Below are 18,977 nucleotides of genomic sequence, written 5' to 3'. Positions count from 1 at the left end.
ATTCTCTCGCATGTCCGTATTTGTATTTACCCATTGTCCTGCTCATAAACATGCAGCTGACTTGTTACTGTCCTGCCATCATCATCATCTCCAACGTCGTCCTCCTGCTGAACGTCAGGGAAAAGTTGTGAGTCGCGAGACAGAGACACAAGAAAAACTGAGACTCTGATAAAAAAAAACTTTGCCTCATTTTCATGTCGGGCCAAATGAGTTTTGGAAAGTTGGTCACCCCCACATCTCCACCCCAAGTCGGCTAATGGTGACAGTAATTTTTAATAAAAGCTGCCAAGTGTCGACACAATTTGCAATTTACACACGCTCCCCAAAAGTTTGATGGAATAGCTGGCAGGAATTTGCATTCCTAGTGTCTGCACAACCTATACTTGCGGCTACGTGAATTCTGTAGCATTCGATGAGAGATTTTTTCCTGGCGTTCTCCGCAGTCGATGATCCTCTGGCAATGGGTCAAGGCGCCCTCGAAATCGCGCTTTAGCTTGATAAACTTATAGCGAACATCCACATAGGACTCGTCCAGTTCATGGGCACTTCTGGCTCCGTAGAGTTGGCTCAGCATCTCCAGTTCCGAGTCGAAACTGTGCTGGGAGGTCGTATCCATACCCGTAGACTTGCGGCAAACCAACGGATAGTCCTTGGTAAAGGGCTTTAAGGATATTACGTAGCGCCCGGGTTCATTGTACTTCTGGTCCATGGCCATCACCATGTCCAGACACTCGTTAAGATCATCCTCCATCGCAGAGCAGATGTCCAGAGCATCATCGATTTTCAAATATTCCGTTTGTATCACTATCATCTTTAGACTCCAATTGAAGGGGATACTAATATCAAGTGAATAATATGTATGCACAGAACTGACAACTTACTCAGGGAGTTCGTAAACTATGATCCAATTTTTTAAGAACAAAATGCACAATACATTTAAATTACATTTTTAGGGGTCAGAATTTCTGACTGAGAAAGTCTGCTGTAAAATTACTTTATTAAATAAAACCATACCAATTTCTTCAAAGCACCTCGAAATGGTAACTCAATAGTAGGTTCCAAAAAATGTAAATTTAAAAGTAGATCATATTTTAAGAAAAAATCAAACATATTTTCGTTTCCAACGTCTCGTTCTTGATTTCTACAAGTAGAAACAGAGATTAAAATATGAAGCCATAGCATTTGTCTTCCTTTTTTTAGTTTTTTACCTTCATGTTGACAAGCTTTTCCATGTCCTCGACTCGATCTATGAGATCATCCATTTTGTCTATATTCATGCACCTATTCTTGCAATCAAGCATAAGATTCGCTTGCTTTTTTTGATCTTCTATCTGATCCTTCACCTGTTTACCTAGGTCGTCGGAGCCTGAAAGTCTCTTCTTTATTTTATCTAGATCTTGACTAACTTCATTTTTGAATTTCTGTAGTGGTGCCATGGCGTCCTTCTTTTTTTTCTTTAGAAGGTCTAAGTCCTTTAACTTTCCGTCAACATCTTTATTAAACTCTTCGAAATCCTTTTTCAGACCTGCGAACTCATCAGGAGAGTATGTTGAATTTTCCGTGAGTTCCTTTTTTATTAACAACCTATCTTGTCGATCCTTTAGAATTTCAAACTTGATCCTAGCTTGGTCTAGCACTTTCTTGAGGTCACTCATTTGCTCCTGAAGATCTTCACTATTTTGTTGTTGATTATTGGTGCCCAACTTTTTCAAAGAATCATCCATGCTTTTTCTTATGGCATCAATTTGATTTGAGTTATCTTTAAGGTGATCATTATACGTTTGGTTCATTTCCTTAAGCAAACTTTCCAATCTAGCAACTTGCAGGTTAAGATCGTCTATTTTTTCACAGCACTTTGAGAATTTTTTCAGATCCCTACGTAAAGTTTCACCTTCTTTCTGTAGCTCCTTAAAATGTTTTTTCAGCCTTTCAATAGAAGAGCAATTTGGTTTAGCTACTGAAACCCCACTTCCAGAACCTCCTGGCGATCCCTCTGAACAAATTTCATTTCTTTGCTTTTCCAAATATTGAAGATGAGATTGGATTTTGGAAAACGTTTCGCCATTTTCCAGACATGTATTAAGTGTTACACTTAAGTTGGTTGATCCTTGGATGTCCAAATCGCCAAACTTCTTGGAAAGGGTTTCCACAAGCATCTGTAAGTTTTCGGTTTTCTTTTCCAAATCAAAAAGGTATTTATTTCCCAAGTTTTTGTCTTCGGAACTGTTTTTATTTACACAATTTTTGTCGCATTGGCTAAGAATATTTTTGATATTTTCGGCACCATCTTCTATATTTTGCTTAATAATGGTTATAATTTCATCTCCGTTCCCTTGTTTATCTTTCAGATTTTTTAGCTGATTGTCCAGCTTATGAGTTTTTTCAACTGCTTCACTTTTCATCGTCCTTAGCTTATTGTCCAAATCTTGAATTTCTTCACCCAGTTTAGAACAGCATTTAGTATTTTCATCATTGTCACCCATTTGTTTTTGCAACATTTCTAGGCTTCGTTTTGTTTCTTCTATTTGATTCTCCAGGTCTTTTAGTTTCTTCTGAAGCGCGTCGTTCTCCTTGGAGTTTCCTGAGTGAACTTCTTTTAGTTTTCTTTTCAGAGCCTTCACTCTTTTTCCGAGATCATCTTTTATTTTTTTAATAAATTTTCCGAAGTTTTCACAGCAGCTTTGAATGCCCTTCGGTACTAAATTTCTTATCTGTGGTAAAATAATTTCTAGGCTACTTTCCAGATCTCCGTTGGATTCAAGCTGGCCTATTTGCGTTCCACTGCCTCCTTGGATTGCATTAAGTTGATTAATGACTAATTTTAGGGTGTTTTCCTCATAGAAGTAGCACATCTTTGGAGAAGTCGTTTTATTAAGGGAACTAAGAATGAAATCCAGATCTCTCTGAAAGTGTCTCAATCGGGAATTAAGATTCAACTGCTCTTTCATCCAACTGGAAATATCGTTGTAGTCTTCGCACTGCTCATTACTCGAAGGTGTTCTTTTTTGAGTGGAAAGACTTTCGTAGTTATGGGTGTTTGGTTGATTCTCCACCGCCTTAATTGCAGATAGCAGTAGTAAAAGTGACGCAATCGATACCTGTGCATGACATTCGCATTGTTGAATGAACACATTCTGACTGTCGAATCCATTGAACTCACCTTTGGTTCCATTTTCGTCACGTTTGCTGCGGTTCACGGACTTCAATCGACGGTCAGCCAAGTTCAACTAACTGCGCAAAGAGAGAGAACTATTAGTTACCTTTACCAAAGAGCAGACCACCAATTGATTTGCATGCTGTGCTTATTAACCAGCGAGGGCGGTTTCAGAATTTTAAAGCTGAGACCAAAATAACAAAAATTATTTTACCATCATCAATATTAGAATTGTAATAGAGTTTGTTTGAAATAGTAAAAACCAATTCAAATACCTCAAGACATATAAAAGAAAACAGTAAAAATTAAGGGTATCGCCGTAAATACTCCATAACTTATGTATGTTATTGTAGTCCGATTTTGATGTGGGATACCTTTATGAGTTTGTGGTGGAATTCTCTAATATTCTACATAAAAATATTCCTTATAAACGGAGATCCAATTTTTAACCCATTTTCATGTTCGATTTTTCCGTATTGACAATGGTTTTCAGAATGGGACCCCAAAACTGCACTTCTAGATTTCATAACTTTTGTTATTGTAGTCCGATTTTGATGTGGGATATCTCTATGAGTTTGTGGAGGAATTCTCTACTAATATACAATAACATATTACTTTTAAACGGGGTCCAATTTGTAACCCATTTTCATGTTCCAATTTTCCGTATTTCCAACGGCTTCCAGTATGTGACCCCAAAACTGCACTTCTAGATTTCATAACTTTTGTTATTGTAGTCCGATTTTGATGTGGGATACCTCTATGAGTTTGTGGAGGAATTTTCTAATATTCTACATTAAAATATTACTTTTAGGCGGGGGTCCAATTTTTAACCCATTTTGATCTTCGAAATTATTAGATCCCGATTAAGCCTATAAAGAATTTTTTTTAAACCAAAATACGTTTTGAGTTTTGAAGCGCAAAGCTAGTTTTTTTAAAGTCATTAAGTACAAAATTGCCATTTAAAAATTATTTTATTTGCTTTAAAGTATAAAACGAAAAAATTGATAAATATCTTTTAAGATTAAATGGGTTCTTTTCTCCTCTCTAAAATTATAAAATCCAAATTAAACTGTGAAAGCAGGAACAGCGGCTTTAATTTACAATTTTTTGTATTATCGGATAAACCTAGAAGTGGTATAATCGACGCCACCTATCATAACATCCAAATCTGTGGGCCTGGGCTTTGGTTTTGGTTTCTGTACCGGTTTCGGTTTCGGTTTAGGTTTTGGATTTAGTTTTGGTTTAAGATTTGGTTTTGGTTTTGGTTTTGGTTTTGGCTTTGGTTTTGGTTTCGGTATGCGTTTTGTTATTTTAGCCACCTTCTCTGCGTCTTCAAGTTGATTCACAAGATCATTCATTTGGCCAATCCCCTTGCACTTCTTTTGGCATACAGTCATTAGATTCGATGGTATTTTCATATTTTCAATCTTATCTTTGACCTTCTTTTCTAAATCGTCGTGTCGCTGAAGTGTTTGTTTTAGTTTATTCAGATTTTGACGAGTAATGTCGTTAAGATTCTCTATATGTTTTTCACGAGCCTTGACATCAGCTGATTGTTCACTTAACTTTTCTTGTTTAAAATCTGTTAACTGCTTATAAACTTTTATTCGAAACTCGTTGAAATCTTCTTTAAGTTTCTCCAACGCATTAAGAGACGATATGGGATATTTTGTGCTCTCCAAAAGCTTTGCAAATTTATCTTGTCGGTCCTTTAGTGTTTCTAAATATAAATTGGCTTTGTTTATCTTTCTTTCGAGGTTTATTAATTGCTCAGGTAGACCTTTGTTATTCTCCAATTGATTAATGCTTCCTAACCTCTTCAGAGTTTCATCTAGAGTATCTTTTAGGGCTTTCAATTGCTTTGCGTTAGTTTTAACGTGATCATTGTAGGTTTGTTTCATGTTCTGAAGCATAAGATACAACTGATCAGCTTGCAAGGTAAGTCCATCAATTTTCTGGCAGCAGTTAGGGAATTTTTTAAGTTCTTCACTAAGAACCCCATTTTCTTTTTGAAGTTCTTCAATGCGATGTTTTATGTTTTCATCAGAGGAACAATTTTCATTACCAGTTTCAGAAACTTCTGGCGTTGGCTTAGCACAAGTTGTAGTTTTTTGCTTTCGAATTTCTTCAAGTTGAGCAAGAATTTTAGCAAGCTTTTCGCTATTTTCCAGGCAGGTGGGAAGGCTTATAGTTAACTTCGTTGGAGATTCCTGCATTTCCAATTCGCCTAACTTATTGGAAAGATTTTGAACGAGCATCTGTAAGGATTCCGTCTTTCTTTCCAAATCAAGGAGGTAACCCTTTTCTAAGAGCTTGTCTTCAGAAACGTCTTCAATTCCGCAGTTTTGTTTGTACGTTCCTAGAATATTTTTATCATTTTCACGGTTTCTTATTATTGTTTTGAGAGCAGTTGTCTTGTTATCGTGATCCTGTTGGTGATCCTTTAGCTCTTTCAGCTGATTCTCCAGCTTTTGGGTTTGGTCATTTACCGTTCTTTCAGCCATGCTTATCTTATTGTTCAAATCAAGAATGCGACCTTTTAACTGTGAACAACATTTCGTATCAACATCATTATCTCCAGTTTCCTGTTGCAACTTTTCCAATCTTGATTTCAAGTCTTCTATTTGAACATCCATTTTTTTAAAATTTTTCTGGAGAGCGTCGTTTGTCCTTGAATGTTCCACCTCCTTAAATTTTCCGGGGAGATCCTGCACCCTATCTTCCATATAATCGTTGATCTTCTGAATTGTCTCTAGTAAATGTTCACAACAAGTGTTAAAGGCATTACCGACGACCCTTTTGATCTTGGATACAAGTGCTTCCAGATTTTTGCCCATTTCATCGCTGGGCCTAAACCGCCCAACCTTTGTTCTTTCGCCCTCATCCAATTCATTGACATTATTAATAATTAATTGCAGGTCGTTTTCTTTATAGAAGCATAACTTCTTTAGACAGGTCGTTCTATTGTAGGAGTTTAGTATCATATCCATATCTGCCTGCAATTTCATCAATTGGGCATTAAGGTTATTCTGCTCATCCACCCACCTGGAAATAAGCTTGTTGAAGTTTTTGCACTCATTATTATTCGAAGGTGCTCTCATTTGAATAGAATTTCTTCCGTAGTTATAGGTGTTTAGTTGTTTCAATGCAGTAATTGCTGATAGCAATGGTAGAAGTGACGCAATCGATACCTGTGCATGACATTCGCATTGTTCAATGAACACATCTTGGGTGTTGGATGCATTGAACTCACCTTTGGTTTCATTTTCGTCACGTTTGCTGCGGTCTACGTACTTCTATCGACGGTGTGCCAAGTTCAACTAACTGGGCAAAGAGAGGACTATTAGTAAGCGAAAAGCTATGACCACCAATCAATTTGCATGCTCTGCTTATTAACCACCGAGGAGGTATTCATAAGTTTTAGGAAAAAATTGTTTAGAAAAGTATTAAAAAATTAATAATTTAAAAACTAATTGATCGAAAGAATATTTTAAGTTTATCAGAACAAGTACTTAAGGCAATAATTATAAATATTTATTGTACTTATACATTTTGGTAATAAATTCTACTAATCTAAGCCAAACCTTCCTTTTTTGGAAAATTAAAGATGTGCAGGCAATAAAGAGAAATAAAACATTTTCCTACACCCACAAAACAAAATGTATTGCGAAATAATTTAGGCAGGGATACCTTATCATTAAAGAATGTCCCAGAATTCACCCGGAGCGCCGGATTACCTATGCTGTCACCAGACTCATTCCAACTTTTAAGCACACCCGAAAAGAAGCAGCATAAATTTGTGGGAAACCCAATGCAATTCGCAATGCCCTGAGCAGCATTTACTTGTTATCATCGCACAGGTTGTGGCTACAGTGCCACTTGAAATGGATACCCCACAGGGAGTCAGAACTGCGACTCCCGACCATCCAGCATCCAACATCCTGCTTCCAAGGCAACCCCTCGGGTTTCCCCGACTCCCCATTTTTTGGACACCGCGGGCGGGCGGAAAAACCTGAAATGGAAAACAATTTCAGCTACGCAAACACGGCGGGAAGGCCAACAAAAAAAATAAAGAAAGGGAAGCACAAAAATTAAATTGCTAAGCGGAAAAGCGGGAAAAATGAGAGAGAACCAGAAAACTGAAATCACAGCAAAAGTTGAACCACAGAAATAAAGTGAAATATATATGTACATAAATTTTTGTGCTATGCTCGGATGCTGGGGGATTTCGAATAATTTCAGCTCAAGGTATTTGCACAGCCATCGAGCGCGGAGATTAGTTTAATTAGTCAACGTGGCGTATGCGTGATGCGGTGGCAGGCCAAAGCCACCGGAAGAAACGTGCCACATGCGACGGAAGGCAGCACTGCCAAAAATGCAATCGAACTTTTCGCGTTTGACTTGCGGTAGTTGGACGGGAAATTTCACAGGAAAATCTAGGGAAAATCGGGGAACTTGCGAGTTGGGTGTCAAGACAGATGCAAATGATAGGTGTTATAGCCCAAAGGAAAGCACAAGCCCGAAAGTTTCTTAAGTAGTTGGCATAGTTGAGTCGAGCGGCTTCGGGAAATTGGCAAGAGTCGCTCAAGCCCGTCGACTGATAGTTAATAGCCAGAATAATGAGAAAAAGTTCAAGGCAATCTTTAAAATATCAAAAGCATTCTTACTTACTACCCAAGCAATACCTCTCCGTTTAATATAAAATGCGCAGTCAATTGTGAAATGTTCTACAAAAATGCTCCTTTGTTCATTTTTCTATTGATTTTTTTCAATCCCATTTAAGCTGTCAAATGGCTCAAGTTTTATGGCAGTAAATAGAAGTAAACAAAATGATTTTATTTTCTCATTGACTTTTATTTTCTTTTTTATTTTTAGGTGAGTTTGTTCAACTTGAACTGGTATTTCCAAGTAATGATTTAGTATCATTTAAAGCTGACGAAAAGGTATTGATTGTCATAAATGTATATATTATATTATATTACTACATATAGATTTATTTACTTAAAATGTCAATATAAATATGTGCAATCCCCATTTGTTATTTACTCTACATTTTTGGGGTTTCCTTCTGTGGCAGATTTATTTTTTACAGATTTTATTTCAATTCAATTCAATATACAATAAACTGTCATCTTTTCTGTTGACCCATCTCAACCTATAATTCTGCAACCTTTAACATTTAGTTCTTCGTATTCATCATCAATTATGGTGAAAATTCTGAAAAAGGTTGCCTTGATTGAATTACAACATAAAATTCAACAAAATATGTGTCGCCGACCTAACCGAAACTTGATAAGCAAACACAGACAGAGAAATAAAGAGCCGCTTGCCTTTTTATCCCCCAATATATCACCTTTCGACCGCACATCAATTTCCAAGAGTCCCGAGAAAAAGGGGATGGAGTGTAAAACTCAGGGGTGCCAGAACCTTAGTTAACTGATATATTTCAGCCAATCAATCAAGCTGATTTCAATTATTTCTTATTTTTTTCTTTAGATGTATTTTACTATCAATATGTGCAAAATATTTCAAGACGTGAACTTTGCCTTTTGCATTTTAAGAAGAAAGAGCAAAGCTCAGAATATATTTATGGCAAATTAAATTCATTTTCATTTAAAGCTTTTTGGCTATGAAAAGAAAATATGTTTTGTATTTTTTGCAGACAAACACACACAGAAAAATAATACTAAACGAAATTCTACGGTAAAATTCAAAAATAATAATATAAAATCAAAAATATTTTTAAATATTGATTTAAGTTTTGCTAATAAATATATATATATATAATAAATATAAATATATAAGGAAACAGTGGTCTTTAAATATCCTGCACATAACTATAAGATACAGCTTAGGGTATTTTAAGACTTTAAGATAATTTATACTGTGAATACACTTCTTTTTACCAAATCTCTGTCTTTTTTGATACGGTTTCGTGATATATGTAGGCGTCTATGCAGTCCAAAGAGTTGGGCATAGAAAATAAATAGGAAAATTGGCAAAGCTTTTTCCTTTGCGATAAGAGCACTGTATTTGTGTGGGCATAAGAGTGTCTGCACTCATGCATGGGAATAAGCCGATAAAACCCTGACAATTGTGTCATGGAGTAGCGTTTTAGTTTTGGGATTGGACTTAATGCTTCTTGACTTCAATTTGCATAGTCGGCTTAGCAACGTCAGTGCAATGATTGAATGGCAAATTGATAGAATTCGGCATTTACCAGTTGACAGCTGAGGAAAAGCTTTTTCCGGTGGGAGGAAACGGAAGGAAAATTAAACTGATGGCTTTGGAGATTTCAGTTCGAATTCTATTTGTGCTCGTTTTAATTATCGTAGTAGTTAAATGCGTTTTGCGGTCTATTTCAAACAATTTAAATTATTTTAATAATTTTGTCATGGCTTGTGAAAATAATAATTATTTTTTCTTCTCCCAAAGATTCTACGTTAAGTGGGATTTTCTCATTAGCCACAAAATGCCATTCAAGCCGTTTTAAATTATCATCCAATGCAATGCGCTCTATAATCCTTTAATTAAATATTTCTTTGTTTGGTTTCAATGAGCTAAAAAATCATTTGTCAGCACATTGTCATAAATACATATTTTAGTGGAGGAAGACTTACGTCCTTATAATTTTTATAATGAACTAAAAATATTTTAGTAAACCAATAAAACAATGAAAAATGATTTAATACAAAACTGGAATTAAACAACTAACTAATATTTTCAAACCTCCATAAGTTGCTTAGTTCATCCCAATGCTCTTAAGCCATCTGATTTCCTCTTGTAATCCATTTCTAAACTTTACCTTTCTATTGCTAACAAAGCAAAAGTTTCACAGTCAAAGCAGTCCCTTATCATATTGACTTTGACCTAGACCGCAAGCCGTCCAGAGCCCGCAGGATTGGCAATTAATCCAATTAGGAAAGAACGTATTTGCTTCTCATTAAAAATGAAGTCCCCTGCCCTTTGCCGGAATCAAGGGCTTTGACCAATTACCAAGCATTTTTTCACTCAAGTTCGCACATTTAAAAATTCAACAGAAAGGATGAAGATAAAGAGATTGCCAGATCGGCTTAGGAATCCCTTTGCCAGCAACTAAAATGAAAATTAAGCCATCTGCCTTCATTTAGCTTAAGTGCTTATCCTGCCAGGGGACGAAGGCAAAGGACACGTTTGCCCACAGGACAATCAATTATGAATGCAACAACGAACAGTAAGAAAAATCTAATATAAAAGTTAGGTTCATGCTAGGGGTGCGAAGCTTTTCGACGGATAATAATGATAATTATATGTTTTTCGTGACATTGATTTGTCGCCTCCAGGTTGAGGCGGAGCGTTCCCATAATGTATAATTCATTAGCCAACTAATCGGCTTACTCTGATAATTATTGTAATTGATGTCAATCATCTAATTGTGGCTCAACCCAAGCAGGCCACCCATTCCCCATCCACTCACTCCTTTGAAAGTCTCTGGATAATTTCCCAGTACTGTCACCAGCTTGAAACCCATCAGATATACAAATACTCGTAAAATAAATTAAAATAAAATTCGTATATATTTTAAACTCTTTTAAAATGAACATGGGCAGGAGTGTTGCCGTACGCTCCATTTTCCTCGGTTGTCTCCGGGAAAATGCAACCAATATGCGCCGGGAGCACGAGGATCTGGGTCGTCGCATCGCCGTTTCCCTGGCAAATTCACGAAGAACTCTGGCCAATATCGAGAACATGAACCATGAGCTGCAGAAAATGAAGGAAACTATCCACAATGCCCTCAACAATATCCGCAGAGATGCGGATTATGAAAACAAGTCTTGTCAATTGCTTCTGAGCATTTTGTGTATAGTCGTTGATGAGTTCGGTCTGGAAGCCAAATTAAATCCCAAAATTGTCTCTCAGATGTTCATTGAGACGGTTTCTGGAACTGATGAGCCAGTCCTACAGGCTCTTGATATTGTAAAGGATGTTCCAAGTCTGTTGAATACCGAAAAGGCTCTAAACTCTTCACAAGACAGCACTGATATAACTGAGCCTTTAGCTGGACCGAAACCATTAGATGCTGCGGAGAATACTCAACCTAATATACCTGGCTCGAACTCGATTGACATGGAAAGAATTTAGTCCTTTGCCAATTTCATCTCCCATATTGTTTTGGAGTAAGCCAGTGTTCAGGACTACAAATGTTTTATATTTTTTATCGATTCCATTAAATTTGCATGGTGAATTAAAGAAATATGATTTCCTTTGAAAAGTTATCTTCTCTTGAACCAAATAAATGTATTAAAATGATTCCATACTTTAATTTAAATTCGCAGAAGACTTTTTAAAGTAAAACTCACATACAGCACTTATTTAATAAAATCATATTTTCCAAGAATTTAATTTCTCAAAAAAACACTAAATAAATTCATAAATAAAATCTAAATTAACACTTCATGTGACATGAATATATATAAGTCTTAAAAATGTTTTTCCCTAAGTAGTATTTATTCAAAAAAATAAAAAATACGTTTAGTAAAGCCTACAACTTTTTCATAGCAATATTCACATGTTTTCCTACCGAGAAAAATCATATTAATATTTAATTAAGGCGCTTGGAAGAAGACAACCTCTGGTTCCCAACTCCTTGAACCGAATAGCCCGAAAATGTTCATAAAAGCACAAAGTTATGGCCAAACTTTGCACTCAGAAAGTAAACAGAACAGCACGCACACATCGGCAAAAATTGTTTGGCCGCAAAGGCAGGCCAGAATTACGTATACGCACTGTGACAGGCCGCAGCCAGGGCTAAAGACGAGACCAACTGGTAATCCAAGTACCAGCATCTATGTACGTATGTATGCCCAAACAATTTGTCGGCGATTTGTCGGCAAACTTGAGCCACACACATTACACATACGCACCGAGTGAGCCATATTGCACATACGCCCCGTGTGACCCACAGAGGAATAACGGGCGTAACGAGGTTAAGTGACCAGCTGAGCAACCTGTTGACTCTGCTCTCTCTTCTCCCTCTCTCTCTCACGAGGCCAAAACTCACTCAACGACTGCTTTGTTTTGCTCCGCTCTTTCGCCGGCAATCGGCAGTTTGCACTCATTCCACTGGCCTTTCGCACTCACTCCGGAGTGCTTTTCGCCTGGCGACGATTCTCCAGCTGCGGTTGAGTTCAGTTGCCGCTTGTCAGTCGCCCGGTTCGGTTACGGTAACGGTAACGGTTGCGGATACCCAGAAGGTCTGCGTCGCGCCTGAAATCCAGTTTACGTCGCATTTTTCGAGTGGGAGCAAACGTAAGTGACGCTCGCGTGCCTGCAGTCAATTCGTATGGGGCGAAGATGGAGATAAAGATACAGTTCGATCCGGAGACAGTACGAATCGGAGATACATTTCAATGGAGTTTAATTTTGAATACAGCTTTTTTATTGTCTGCGTCATTTTTGCAAAGGCAAAATAACTAGCTACACAGAAGAAATTAAAACAATAAAACCTAATAGGTTCTTGAAAATGTATCTTCAAATATAAAAAGTTTTATCAGCAATTTCAAACAAAAATCTTTAAAGTATAAAGTTTGAAAATGTAAAGAAAATTAGTTTATTGAAATAGAATTTATTTTTTATTTGAAAAGGTTTTTCCTTTTTTTTTTAATAATAAAATTATTAAAGTAGAGTAAATATTATATACAAAACCACTTTTTCAGTGGAGTTTTAAAAAATATCAAAGTGATAAGGTGAATTTTAAAAAAATGTATATAATTGCTTAGTTCCAAATTTTAATTATCAAAGAAAAATGTATTTTTTTCAAACCTAATAACTTTTTAATTTGTACTTTTTTAATACATTCAAATGATTATTTAAAATTAACAAATATTTTTATCAATATCTTATAATTATAACTATCTGTCTCCGCTTCGGAATTTGTTTATGTTCTGCCCTCCCCCATTGGGTTTCCATTCAAATTAACTAGTTCTGCAATTCTCATTTTGACGTCTGACATCGCCTGTAATCAAATTGTGCCTTTCATTTACAACTTGTTATAATTCCGGTGCCGTTCGCAACCGGAAACGTGCTCGCCGCCGTTTTGTCTACGCCACAAAATAGCGAAAGCCAACTGAAGAAAAATGAAAATATAAAAAGAAAACAAAGCCAAAAGTAAAATAAACTTTGGCAGCAAAATATTTCCTCGGCATTTGTGTTGCAGCATTTCATGTTTATAAAACAAAACAAACTAAAAAAAAAAAAAGAACAAGACCTCGAAAAAATAACAAATGCAAGCGAAGACATTTTGTCCGCAGTGTTATGAAGTGGTTAGAATCTTGGCTTGCACTTGTCCAAACAGAATATATATGCTGTGCATTTATGAATGTAATATGTGGAGCATACTTGGCTGGCTGCCGAAATGACAAAATGATGCATTAAACTAATTGGAAAAACTTTGGGTGTTTTCTGTGAGTGCTCAGCGGAGCTGAAGAAAAGCCGCAAGAAGTGATCAAAGGAGTGTGTGATGTGGAAGAAATTACGTACTAGATGTGATTGAATTTAAAACCAAATAGGCGGATAAAAAACCATAAAATCTGTGGCTTATGAGTAAAATAAATTGATATAAACTAATGAAAAATGTCAATTGTTCTATCGTAAATTCAATCTTAATGCACATTTTTCACCTAACAATGTGAAATGCATAAAAAATTGACAGCAACGGAAACAATTTAAAATAATAAAAAAGAGATAAGTGAAACAATTAATGCAAATTCAAAGCAATGAGTAATAAATTTTAAACAACCAAGCCCTCGAAATTGTTGAAACTCATTTATTTACTGCAATTACAACCTCGAATCGAATGAATTTAAACACAAATGCAAACCACTTGTTTCTCCCACAATTTTCTACATAATTGTCCGTGTTAATTTGTCACTAACCTTGGTCAAAGTTTTTGCTTGTTTACACAAGAGTGTCAAAATCGGGCAGACAAGTAAATAAACAAGTAGGCGAGAACAAATATTTTAACAGCAAATTGAAGCAATCAACAAACAGAGCTTGAGATAGTCCCAAGAAGTTCGTGAGAAAATGGAACTTGATTACTTTTATTTAAATAAAAAAGGTCAAGAGACTCAAAACAAGCAATGTAGATAATGTAGATTCAGTGCAAATTAAGAGCACAGATAAGGCAGTTGATAATACATTGCATTATTAAGCTGAAGGGGATTTTAAGAGGTATGAAAACTGAATTGTTCGCATAATTGAAAAATAGATTTCTCTACACACTGCTGAGAATTTGTGAATGCTAAAAGCATATGTATGTCCGACTGCATGTTCAACCAGCAGTCCAAGAAATCTAGGCCGTTTAAATTGCTCCACGTTCTCTATACATATACGAGTTTATGTATCTTTTGGATATATTTAGATTTATTCTATATATGCAAAGAACTTGCGCATGAAAAATGTTCCATAAATTGATTTATTAAATCAAACTGTTTAGTTTGGGCTGTGATTTTAGAAAAGGGAAGCTTGATTAACTCATTTCTTAAACAGCCAGCCTATTAAATACGCTTTCAACGTCGCTTTTTATAATCTAAGCTTGTTTCCCATGACAGAAAAAAACCGCATAGCAAAAACAGCGTATAAACAAATGAAACTAGAAATTCCCCGTTGAGCCAGAAACAACAGCAAAAAAATAAATAGACAAAAAGCGGAATGGCAAACAAATATTCATACGTATTTGATGTGCACATATGAGCTCTCTTCGAGGCTTAGAAAACAAAAGCCGAAAAAAACGCAGATTTGTCATCATATGCAAAACCAAATCTTCTTCGTTGGCTTCTGTTATATTACTTTTAATTTGCTGAAAAAGTTAAAATGGGTGAAATTAAAACAATCATATAAAAGCTTCAAATTGATATTGAAGCCAATACTTATACATATGTGATGGCATTAAGTGAATGGAAGTAATTATATAATGTACTTATATTAATGCAATTAAACAATTTATAAAGCGTGAGTAATTAGGCTGAGTTTTAATTATTATTATTATTTTTAAAAGATACATTTTGTCCCATTAATAAAGTTGTCAGAGACGAGAAGCTAATTTAATTATTGTTTCGTACTGACGTAAATAAAGCCGAGCCAATAAAAAAAAATACGGAAAGCTCAACATATTTATCTTAGGATTGCTAAATAAATTTGTTTTGTGAAAATCTTAATGTACTTATATTAATGCAATTAAACAATTTATAAAACGTGAGTAATTAGGCTGAGTTTTAATTATTATTATTATTTTTAAAAGATACTTTTTGTCCAATTAATAAAGTTGTCAAAGACGATAAGCTAATTTTTTCGTTCTGACCTAAATAAAGACGAGCGAATAAAAAAAAAATACGAAAAGCTCAACATATTTATATTATTATTGCTAAATAAATTTGTTTTGTAAAAATCTTAAATACATATTTTATCCTTTTGTTCAATTGCTAATCATGGCAAATAAAACCATAATTATAGCAGACCAATTAAGATCTCCAGCGACAATCTCGAAGTTTGCATTCACCAAAACTCATTTTTAATTTCCCGTGTGAAATTAAATCTTTAAATACAGCAAAAGAAAATCTCATCACTTAAAGCAATTATGAGAAAAAAAATAACGTTTTGCAATGGAATTTTATATGCATATTAATAATTATCCGAACATTACAATTTTCAATGACCTGTTAGTACAAATGACATGTTAAAAACAATGAGGTAAAGGCTGTAAAAACTGTAAAAATTAATGAAAATTAATTGATATAATTTAATGAGATGACCAGAGAAGCCAACAGCTCTCGACACAAAGTTGCAGGACGAGTCGGAAGTGCGGCCGGAAAATGAGGAAAATGTGAAAAATTTTTATGAAAATAATTAAGCCGCCAGCGGCTAAAGCAACAACAGAAACAACGGGGCTTGACAAAAACTTAACAACTTTATGCCGCCGGTCCGGCTTAATTAACACTAGGATTGCGGTTGGTAGGGAGATTTCCGTGGGCGGAATGGCGAGCTGCCGGCGCTAAATGTCAACAATAAGCTCGAGTGCGGCTGTTGCACTTTCCCCCGCTTTCCCACGCTTTTCCGGCCATTTCCATTTCGCCGCCGCCCCTTCGTTTTATGAATTTTGAGCAGCTTTCGCCTGCATAATTCGGTGGCAACAAATCTCCAGCGATATTCACGGAAATCGCTTAAATTGTGCAGCCAAAACAAAACGGATGGCGTCGCTGAATTTATGCAAAAAATGTAAAAAGTTTCGCCAAAGGACCTTTCGCACTCCTCTGTCGCTTGAATCCTGGTGGTGTTTTTATACCAACTCCGGCCGCCGAGCTTCATTGCGCATTCAAGTGGCCCCGTTTGGCAAATGAAAATGAAAATAAAACCGAAAACTTGGACACACCGTCCATGCCCAATTGAGTTTGTTTCGGTTTCGTTTCGAGCCTGGTATATTGCCCCCGTTTCGATTTTTTTTTTTCATTTTTTCTCGTTGCTTCCTGGATGGTTTGACAAAAGTACTGCATTGGTTTTTTTGAGGCTCGAATGTCTGACTGAATGAGTGGCTGGCATAGTTTTCATTACCTCCGCACACAAATTTCATAGCCTAATTTGAGGCATCGATATTGCGTATGCGCCGCGTGTTGCGAGCGTGAAATAAAAACACGCCAGGCGCGTCCCATTAAAATGGCAAATAAACAAGTCGCAGACACAGTGCCACATTGACAATAAGGCCAAGACTTAAAAGGTCCTTTGGCCACGACTTTTCATGTTGTTTCTTCACACGAAACCACATAAAAGGAAATTAATGTATGGACAAATAGGAGAGCTTAGGATACCCTCATATAAAACAATATGAAATAGAATTCCCGGAGAGTCAAAAATATTATTTACAATAATTTAAGGAACCTAAGCCCTTATGAAACTAGCTTAATTTTTAACTTACTGAGTGGACTTAGTTAAGAAAGTAATGGACACCCTGCGATAAAAAGGTTTACAGTCTAGGAATATATTATAAATTCTTATTTTTAATAAATGTTTAGACTGTCATGACCTTTTAAACAAATCTCTTAAGGTAGTCTAAACTCTAGCAGTGTCAGAAGGCCATAATCAAAAGATTAATTATGTTTATTACTTTAAAACTCTTCTGGTTATTTATTAAAAAAAAAAACAATTTATTAAAATGGATGTTAATATTTTTTTTGAAAAAGTTCCCTGTGTTCTGTCTAAAATATATCAAAACATAACTTTATTAGCTCTATTAAAAGCGTACTACACATAATAGCATTAATTAAAATACCGATTTATTGAAGTGGTATGCAATATAATAGAAATAAAATTCGCCCCGTCGTCGTGAAATAATGTTTTAAAACTAATTCCCCAATAAATTCCACTTGACTAATGAGCACATTTAATGTCCACCCCTTGCAGCATAAAACAACTCAATTATGTACCCCAGTCAGAGCTCTCGATATATTTATTTGATCCTTTCGGAAGAGCAAAGAAAGAGGAAAGTCTGCGGTAATCAAGCCTCACATTCCTCTTGAAATGAGCTAATTAAAGGACCATTTCGAATGGCCAACAAATTTTCGGTGTGCCGACCCTCCGCATCCGTATACGTATCCGAATCCCCCGACATTGCTGAGTGATTAATTTTCATATTTATAATAAAACGCTGAAAAGGTTGGGCAAGCAAACAGAAGGGGGCGCAAAAAAAAACCCACTCAAAACAGCCAAAAGAAGAAATGAGAAAGCTGGAAAAAATAACAAAATGGCCTACACAAATGCCAGCAAATGGCTTTACAAGAGGGCCGGAATGAAGGAAAATCTGTTGAAAACATGCTCACTTTTATATGGTTTATATGCTCCATGGATCCCATATGAGCTGCATAATGAGTGGCATTGGGAGTGGGCGGTGGGTGGGTGGTTGTAAAGGGGGCGTGAGGTGCAGCCCAACAAGTATAATTAACATTGAAAGCCGAGCGAGTACGTCAAATGAGAAATGTGCAAACAAGTGTGGTTGGGAAAAATGGTCTGATGGGTGGGGGGGGGGAAATGTTTTAGGGGTTGGCCCACCCACTCACACTCGAACACCCCTGCTCAATGGCCTTTCACGCACACACACCTTTTGATATTAATATTAAAATGGCATAGAGACCTTCGTGCCCAAAGCCTGATTAAAGTGGGTAACTAATATAGATTTATTCCAGTCGAACTATCGGCTTCGGGAAAATCCCCTCATGCTTCTTTTCGCTCTGCTTAATGGTGGAAAAAACCCTAAATCTCATCAGGGCCCATAATTATGTTTATTGCAACTGTTGCACCAGGCTTTTCCATTTGCGGCTTTGTGGACTGCGGTTTGGTTTGATTTGCAGTGCTGGAACTTTTTCCGTATTTGCATAGTTGCTAGGCTTTCAATTAAAACTGATCTATATTAGCTTGATTAGGCTGTTAATTAAATTTGAACAAGAATATTAACTGATAAGAGCGGTAATAAAATGAAAATATGATTAGTTTTTGTTTGACTTTCAATTGTAAACAAATGTTGTCAGAGGCAAAAAAAAATTAATTAAAATAGAAAATTGATTACACAAAACTAACACCCATAACTAGTCATTTTAAAATTAAAACGGGTATATTAAATACGAGGATTTTGATACAAAGTAATTAGTGCTCAATAAAAATTTTATTATGATGCAATAAATTTGTATGTAAACTTCATTATTTAAATATATGTGTTACATCTAACTATAAAGCTATTCGGTGTTTTTTTATAATTTTTTTTATTTAATGCAACAAAAAGCTTATATAGCAGAAATTCCTA

At 35.8% G+C, this 18,977-nt stretch overlaps 4 protein-coding genes across 6 annotated transcripts in view; 2 read left to right on the top strand and 2 right to left on the bottom strand.

Annotated features, from left to right (window-relative positions):
• The window catches only part of LOC119553854 (venom dipeptidyl peptidase 4), a 74,083-nt gene that overhangs the window by 19,096 nt on the left and 36,010 nt on the right, over window positions 1-18,977 (top strand). For 2 of the 3 annotated variants that reach the window (XM_037864501.1, XM_037864503.1), the window contains exon 1: window positions 12,330-12,442. The exons of the other annotated variant lie outside the window; for it this stretch is intronic. The gene's annotated coding sequence lies outside the window, so the exon portion shown is untranslated. Of the gene's footprint in view, window positions 1-12,329; window positions 12,443-18,977 lie in introns of those variants that run through there. 3 annotated transcript variants of the gene reach the window in all.
• Window positions 255-865, bottom strand: LOC119553863. Its single transcript, XM_037864516.1, has one exon. The coding sequence runs from the start codon at window positions 809-811 to the stop codon at window positions 362-364; it is 450 nt and encodes a 149-aa protein (XP_037720444.1). The 5' UTR covers window positions 812-865; the 3' UTR covers window positions 255-361.
• LOC119553855 (GRIP and coiled-coil domain-containing protein 2) lies at window positions 1,056-3,222 on the bottom strand. Its single transcript, XM_037864504.1, has 3 exons — window positions 3,161-3,222; window positions 1,209-3,098; window positions 1,056-1,141 (listed from the first exon to the last, which is right to left on the bottom strand). Exons 1-3 carry the CDS (start codon window positions 3,170-3,172, stop codon window positions 1,103-1,105), a joined length of 1,941 nt encoding a protein of 646 aa, XP_037720432.1. The 5' UTR covers window positions 3,173-3,222; the 3' UTR covers window positions 1,056-1,102.
• LOC119553862 lies at window positions 10,638-11,405 on the top strand. Its single transcript, XM_037864515.1, has one exon. It carries the CDS (start codon window positions 10,730-10,732, stop codon window positions 11,273-11,275), a length of 546 nt encoding a protein of 181 aa, XP_037720443.1. The 5' UTR covers window positions 10,638-10,729; the 3' UTR covers window positions 11,276-11,405.

The sequence above is a fragment of the Drosophila subpulchrella genome, chromosome 3L (genome assembly GCF_014743375.2).
Source record: "Drosophila subpulchrella strain 33 F10 #4 breed RU33 chromosome 3L, RU_Dsub_v1.1 Primary Assembly, whole genome shotgun sequence".
Classification (NCBI taxonomy): domain Eukaryota; kingdom Metazoa; phylum Arthropoda; class Insecta; order Diptera; family Drosophilidae; genus Drosophila; species Drosophila subpulchrella.
The sequence above is the reverse complement of the archived record's forward strand: the minus strand, read 5'-3'. Positions and strand labels throughout refer to the sequence as shown.

Bases quoted from the DNA above. Each gene is read 5' to 3' on its own strand.
- LOC119553863 (XM_037864516.1), bottom strand. From the start codon at position 811: ATGATAGTGATACAAACGGAATATTTGAAAATCGATGATGCTCTGGAC.
- LOC119553855 (XM_037864504.1), bottom strand. The intron at 1,142-1,208 runs GTAAAAAACTAA...TTCTACTTGTAG, and splicing joins AAAAGCTTGTCAACATGAAG to AAATCAAGAACGAGACGTTG.
- LOC119553862 (XM_037864515.1), top strand. From the start codon at position 10,730: ATGAACATGGGCAGGAGTGTTGCCGTACGCTCCATTTTCCTCGGTTGT.